Source organism: Nothoprocta perdicaria, unplaced genomic scaffold (genome assembly GCF_003342845.1).
Source record: "Nothoprocta perdicaria isolate Ctin4 unplaced genomic scaffold, notPer1 scaffold_101, whole genome shotgun sequence".
Lineage (NCBI taxonomy): Eukaryota > Metazoa > Chordata > Aves > Tinamiformes > Tinamidae > Nothoprocta > Nothoprocta perdicaria.
In genome coordinates this window covers 2,760,597-2,767,988 of record NW_020454106.1, presented here as the reverse complement: position 1 = coordinate 2,767,988, position 7,392 = coordinate 2,760,597, and the positions used below count along the sequence as shown (strand labels likewise).

Genomic DNA, 7,392 nt, shown 5'->3' with positions numbered 1-7,392 from the left:
CCTTTAAAGACAGGCCAGAAGAAGGGAATGACATGGCTGGAAGGACAGGGACCTTACTGGCCAAGGGYGTCCTCAGAAGATACTAGAAGTGGAGAAACATCAGGACTTAAGAAGATACTGGAAATGGAGGAGTGTTGGGATTTAGTGACACTTGAGGGACACGAGGGAGGGTTGATGCCGAGGATGATGCTGGTGACAAGTGGATGCTCCAATGCACAACTCATGGGATGCGATGGATGGCCAAGGTGGGTACWGATAGACACGAGTGGGTTGGGGCAGAGGACACGTTCTGGCTCTGTCCAGACCTGAGCGGAGGATTGAGCTYCTGCTTTCTCCTGCAGGTTCCCAGGGCTTGTCCCGAACATCATGTTTCCCACCGGGGACACCTCAAGGGACACGGCCATGAGACACCTCCGAGGTTCCCAGCGCGCCATTCCCAAGCAGAGCCACCATCTCCTGCCTGGCCGCCCAGCGTGCCGCTCGCAGGGCCGTCCCCGGCACCCGCACATCCCACTGCCTTTCCACCCCAGCCTCAGCCGTGGGGAGGAGCTGAGGACCTTCTACCAGGTGAGGGGCCACCGGGTGACAGCAGGGGCACGTGGAGCCAAAACCCATGCATGTACATGGGGATTGCACCAGGGATAGACCTGGGGACTGGCYCAAGCCTGGAGGGGACAGGAGCATCCCAGATGCAATGGATGCTGCCTGCAGAGCCGCAAAACTGCTGGATCCAGGAGATGAGCATGGATATTAACAAGACGAGCATGGATATCAAGAAGCTAATCATGGGTGCTGCTTCCCACTGTGGCTTCCAACAGCAGGGACACCTTGGAGAACACTTGCTCCTGGAGCTCCTTCACTATGCGTGAAATCCCACCACAAGCCAGGCTCTGGAAGAGCAGGAGACAAATGGGTTGATGCACCACTGCTTGCACCGGTGTCTTCACGCTTTGATGCACGAAACCCTAAATATTTTGTTCTTYGTTGCTTCTAGTTGGCCCAGCAGCACCGCAAGTTCTACCAGGACAAGACCGGGGCTCTTCATGCCGTTCCCTACTTCGTGTTGCCCCCAAAGGAGAAGGAGCGATACCCTCACCCGCTGGACCTGTGAGTGCCAAGCACTGCCCTCCCATCCAGCCCTTTGGGCAGCGGCACAGAGGGCCAAAACTGGGGTTATTTGGGCAAATCCAGTGCAGTTTTTTTTGGTAAAAAGAGTGTAGAGCAGACAACCTATACCCGGTTGCGCTATAAGGCCCTGTGCAAATAGGCTGTGGTGTGTAGGGACATCGCAGCTTGGGCACCAGTGCAGGGGCTGGATGGTGCACGGAAATGCTCTGAAGCTCCCCAAATCCACGTTGCTGGTTTGTGAGCACCACGGGCGAGAGAGCAAAACTCTGCGCTCCTGAAACAGGGCTTAAACGTTTGGATATTGCTTTGGAGGTTGCAAGCCCAGCGGGTACCTTGGCCACGGCTGGAGGAAGGAGCTGAGGCTTCCAGCAGGGRAGAAAGGGAACACGGTGGCGGTGGAAAGGAGCTCAGCCCGCTGCTCGAGTTTGGGCATCCTCATTAAACTTGTCTGGAGACACCCCTGGTCCAGGGCTTTGCACAGAGCTGCTGCTGCCRGGAGGAAGCTGGGTGCTGTGGCCAGCAGAAATGCATGGGTGCCCTCTAGTGCTGCCTTCGTTCAGCTCAACAGGGAAAAAAACGATGTATTTACACCCAGAAACAGCCCTTTGGTTCCATCAGGGGGCCGGCGAGCCCCCGGTTGTCCACGAGCACGGGTGGATGGACGCTCACGTCCCTCTCCTTGTGCTCTCCCAACAGGCGCTTTGGGGCARTGGGGTCTTCTAGGCCGGTTGTTGGTTGGGTCATGGCCTCTCGTCCTGTCACCATGCACCTCTCAGCAGGGTCTGTCACCATCCTCTCSATATTCCCCTACCCAACGCTGGCATCTCTGCATCCTTGGGCTCCTGGGTTGTTGGTGGGAGTAATAAAACCCACTTTGTCTTCTCTTCTGGGCTGAACAAACTCAAATCTCCCCGGCCATCCTGTGCTACAACCCATCTCTGTCATCTACGCTTGCTTGGACTTCACTTGGGCTTGCTCCAACATATCCACGTCATTCCCACCCCAGGAAGCCCCAGATGGGACACAGCCCTGCRGATGGGGTCTGGCAAGAGCTGAGGAGAGCCGATGGGTCTCTCCATTTCCCCCTGCCCTGTAACCGTGTTTTCCTGCTCTCTTCCTCCCCAGGCCACCCCTGAGCTGGAAGACCCGGTGGCATCTCTTCCGCGTGTCCCCGGAGAACCTGCGCACCTACCAGACCTTCCCCTCCGGGAAGAGGGTCACCGCCCAGGAGAGGGAAATCCGGGACAGCTTTTTCGAGTACAGAGCCTGAGAGCCGGCACCCGCACTGCCCCATGACGCCCCAAAAGCCACTGGTTTCCCCATAGTCACAATAGGAAAATAAATGGGAAAATGAAGCACGAGGCCACAAGAGTGAAGACAGCGTGTAGGGTGATTTAGTGCTGAGGGTGCCGCTTTCCTGCAAGCAGCCTTGTTGGGTGGATAAGAGAGGCCAAGGCTGGAATGATGTGGCCGGGAACAGGCTGCCCAGGGAGGTTGTGGAGTCTCCTTCTTTGGAGATCTTTAAAACCCGCTTGGATTCAGCCCGTGCCATGAGCTTTAGGTGACCCTTAGGTGGGTTGGACTAGATGACCTCTGAGGTCCCTTCCAACCTTAAGCATTCTATGATTCTATGGTTAATCTACAGGGAATGAGATATGAGGCAATGGGATCAGAATGGGAGGAAGAGCCATCGGGTCAACCCACGCTTGCCCTGTGCTCCGGGCTGCCTGGTGGCACCGGGACAGCCTGCACGGCCATGGACAATCCTCCTGCCCAAGCTGGCTGCAGAATCCTACGTACGCTTGCTTGCAGGGGCTGCTGCAGAGCTTGCACCCACCACGTGGAGCTGCAACCCTCCAACGCCTCCTCCTGCCCTGGAGCTGCTGGGAGGGACGGCGCGAACGGGGCGTCCGGATCACCAGCAATGGACCTGCCCCACTCATTCCCAAGCACTCACCCTTCTGCTGCCACAACCTGCAGCTCCCCGAGCTGCTTCCCATTTATCTTGTTCACCACCAGCCTCCTCCAAGGCCGGTGATGGATTTATGCACGCAGCGCCTGATTTGAAATGCAAAACCGCCCGGGCGATGAGGGGCTCTTTATAGTAGCTATTCTGGAAGGCGAGAGATGTTTTTAGTAGCTTTTTATTGATTTTTTTTTCTCCCCCTCGCTCCCTGACATCTGAAGTTAAATAACCCTTTTAGACTTATCTCCTCGTCGTTCCCCCAGCAAGCACATCTCCTCCCATTAGAGTGAGCTAATGGGGACCACTGTGGGACTTCAAAAGCCTGGGTTTAGCTTTTTTTTTTTAGAACATGGGAATGTTCTTGGGCTTTTTAGTTTGCTTCTAAAATCGCTTTGAGTTCCCATCCTCGGTGACTTGCAGCGAGACGGAGTCGTGCGCGCTTTCCAGGACGTGTTCCTGGCCGAGCTCCAAGATTAGCACGCGYGGGGAAAACAAGTACGAGGCAGAAAGGCACTTTGCACCAGCGGTGCAAAGAGCAGGCGCCAGGAGACATCCATTTCCTTCAGCCCTACGCGAAAATTCATTAATGGCACCATTTTCGCCCCATTTAGTTTGTCTTCCTGGAAAGCTTTGTGACCTTGCAATGGCTCCTGATGTACCCCAGAGAGGTTCTTGTATGGATAGTGTGTCGATTCAGGGGATGGGCCCCTGAGGTTTGAGATTTTGGGTGGAAATCAGCAGATCATGGAGGTCCTGAACCTCCTGAACCTTCAGGTCCAGGTTCTGGTCCCGAAGATGTTTTGAGGTACGCAGGAGTAATCCTGCAGGATGGAAAGGTGACCATCTGCCCAAGGGCTGCCCATGATGTCCCCCTGGTCACCCAGCTTCCCGTGGCCACCCAGCCCCCCATGAGGTCTCTCTGGTCACTCAGCTCCTCATGATGTCTCTCAGGTCACCAACCTCCTCATGGTCTCCCATCTCCCAGCAGGTTTCTGCTGCTTACTCTTTTCTCATCCCTCCATCTCAATTTCCAACATCTCAGGTGCTCAGYCCGGAGGGTTTCATCAAGTTTTCCAAGGCCAACTCATCCTTCCAGCTCCCCGGCACGTGGAAAACCCTGGACAAYGTCACATCTGCCACGTGCAACACAGTGATGGAGAGCTTGGGGCGTGCAGAGCCACATCCTGAAGATGTCACACCCGCCATGGAGGCACCACCATCCCATCCCATGCCATGCCCTGTGTCCCAGGAAGGGCGAGCAGCGCGTTTGGCGGCGGAGGTTTTCTAACCACGGCTGCAAGATGCAGAGCGTATTTTTAGCCTGGGACCTGCTTCGTCACCGAGCACAGCGGCCGTTCCCAGCGTGTTCCTCAGTGAAGGAACCTTCCTGGAAGCGTCGAGATGGATTTAAGGGCTGTAAAGCAGCAACTGATGGCRTTGGGGTAGGGACAGGCTGGGCCCACGATTCTTTCCGGACCCCTTTTCCCTCCCAGAACTCTTGCCGAGGCATGGAGCACATCCCTGTTTTCCCATTTCGTGGGTTGTTTTGCAGGGCTTTGGGGGCAGCCCCTGGATGCTGGGAGAGCTGGAGCTGCTTTGACCTCTCCAGCAGCACCCGCAGCCCCAGGAGAAGGCGGGAATGTGCGGATCGACGCGTCCTGCAGCCACACACACACACACGGATCTTGCTGCAGGCCTGGAATTCCCAAGGGAAAATCCAGCTGGGCAGACTTTTCCCTTTGATTCCCCMCTTTAGAGGGCAGTGAAACATCGCRGTCCCAATGCCGAGACCCATCCATGGGGCCGGCATCCGCCGTCCCCTTCCCATCCATATCCCAGCGCTGCATCCCTGCGTGCAGGAGCCCGGCACGTGGGATGCACTCCTKGATCATGGAGCCTCTGACAGCGGAAGGGTAAAAATCACCCCAAATAACCGCGGCTCTCCCAGCACCCTGGGGTGCTCCAATGCCAGGAAATGGGGTGTCGCTGGGAAGATTTGGGCACTGGAGTGGCTTGGCGGTTCCTTGGAGCACGTCCACAGCTCCAAGCGGGAAAGGCTCGGAGGGATCCGGGTGCTGCGGGCTGCACCTTGAGATGTTGTGAGAAACCCCCTCCATCGCCCCTATATGTGGTGGGGACTTGGGGAGCCCTGTCCCTGGGGAGGAGCCGGGGGTCCTGGGCACCCCGGCACGCTGCCCACCGATCCCAATCCTTGGAGCCAGCGGAGTTTGCTGGACCTGAGATACCGAAGAAAGAAAACAAAGTGCTCGGAGCGCCGGGGGCCGGCCTTTTCCAAGAGAATTCCGCTTTGCTGGAAGGGCTCCAGCCATCCAGAGGAGGATGGCGGGAGAAAATCCACAGTGTCCCAGAGGGCTATATAAGGAGGCGTGCGGATAGGAACATGTCATCGTTGGCTAAAATATACCGGGGAGTGGAGGTGCTGGGTTACTATGGAAATCCAGGGGCCACATAAACCTCGGCGGGGTTCCCGGCTTGCTCCCGGGAACGCGCCTCCCAACCTGGAGGTCTCCGGCGTGTGCCAAGCGCGTGCCTGCAGCTCCAGGAAAGGGCAAGAGCGGCTCCTCCTCTGCCAAAGGTCCTTGAGGCCAAGAGCTTCGGGGTCCTGCCCAAGAGGGTCACAAGCTGGTGACATCCTTGTGGATGCGGCTTGGGAATGCTGAGACAGGGCTTTATGAGCACCAGCTGTTATGGATGGGACCTCCAAGGAGCCTTGGCTGTGAAGGGCCACCTCTCTGGCCACCTTCCCCATCTCCTCCAGCCGATTCCACCCTGTGGGACACCTGTGCACTGCAGAAGAAGGTTAGGGACCACTGGGAATAAGAGCCCCCGGATGCAAGCAAGGAACCAAGTGCCCATGGAGGCAGCAGCAGCATCCCTGGAGGAACAGGAGCCTGTTGAGCTCTACATGGATGGAGCTGCAAGGACCTGGGAGGTGCCCTGGGCAACATTTAAATTGTCCATGGCAAGAGGAGGCAAATCACATCCRAGAAATGTCCCTTTGACTCCACTGYCCGCAGGGACACTTAATACTCTGGTTAGGACACGGTCACGATGCTCCGAGTGCAGAAACCTCCGTGTCTTGGGAATGCCAAGCCCTGCTGCAGGATCTCGCACAGAAGCAGATGCAGGCTTGAGCAAAGCAGGGAAATACGGTTTTTAGTGCATCTACTCTTATGTTTGATTTGGAAATGTAGAAATGCTTGAAACTTCGGGTTTGCCGCCCCAAATTTTTCCGCCGCGGGCTGGAAAAGGAGCCGGTGCTCCCTCGGGAATGCCGGAGGGTGGAAAAAGCGCCGAGCCGGCGGGATGTTTACACAGCTCCGAGCGCTTTGAGACAGCGGCTAATGAGCCCCGTCGCGGAGGCACACGGAGACGGCAGCGACATCCTGGGCTGGCACCGGGTGCGAAATCCACTGTTTGCTCTTTATTTTTCCCTTTTGGAGCGGCTGGATTTTGCTTTTCTGCCCGCTGGTCTCCAATGAGGGTTTCCTCCGATGTACCGGGCTGGAGACGGGATGGAGATCCCGTCCATCCTTCACCTTGTGCGAGGCCCAGCGGGGAGGCCAAGGGACACTAAGGGGTCTGCAGCAACGGCACCAAGGGTGAAATCCAAAATGCAAAGTATCCCGTCAGGAATGGCACCAAGGGCTAAATGCAAAATATCCCATCAGGAACGGCACCAAGGGCTAAATGCAAAATGCAAAATATCCCGTCAGGAACGGCACCAAGGGCTAAATGCAAAATGCAAAATATCCCGTCAGGAATGGCACCAAGGGCTCAATGCAAAATGCAAAATATCCCATCAGGAAYGGCACCAAGGGCTAAATCCAGAATGCAAAATGCTCATTTTTTTGCAGACATCACCATGCCATGCCGGGGCACGGGAGACACCCAACATCAGAGACCTGTCCCGAGCCAGCTCCCATTGCGCAGGCTGCACCCGGCGAGCACGAGCGGCCCAGGCCAAGCCTTCCTCCCTCTCCTCCTCCTCCTCCCGCAGCGATACCGCGCTCCTCCTCCTTCCTTCGGCTTTGTTTTGGCTTCCAATGCCTCCGCGAGCACCTCGCTCGTAAAACACTCGGCCCCGGCGCTTGCAAAGCGGAGCYGCGAGATCCGCGCAGCCTTTCGTGCAAGGGCCTTTAATTAAACATGAAAAAGTCAAACACACGCGGCATAAATCAGGCTGACAGCAGAGCTAAATATACTTAGCTCCTGGATTTTAATTACGTCCTCCTGAGCAATTGTTTGATTCCTTAAGCACAACTCGATCTTTTTTT

At 56.5% G+C, this 7,392-nt stretch overlaps 1 protein-coding gene across 1 annotated transcript; it reads left to right on the top strand.

Moving 5' to 3' along the window:
• The first annotated feature begins 402 nt into the window (after window positions 1-402).
• Window positions 403-2,442, top strand: CUNH2orf70 (chromosome unknown C2orf70 homolog). Its single transcript, XM_026041157.1, has 3 exons — window positions 403-567; window positions 995-1,107; window positions 2,254-2,442. Exons 1-3 carry the CDS (start codon window positions 403-405, stop codon window positions 2,396-2,398), a joined length of 423 nt encoding a protein of 140 aa, XP_025896942.1. The 3' UTR covers window positions 2,399-2,442.
• Window positions 2,443-7,392: the final 4,950 nt, after the last annotated feature.

Excerpts from the sequence above, each read along its gene's own strand:
- CUNH2orf70 (XM_026041157.1), top strand. The coding sequence starts at position 403 with ATGAGACACCTCCGAGGTTCCCAGCGCGCCATTCCCAAGCAGAGCCAC. Across the intron at positions 1,108-2,253 it reads TACCCTCACCCGCTGGACCT|GCCACCCCTGAGCTGGAAGA; the intron begins GTGAGTGCCAAG and ends CTTCCTCCCCAG.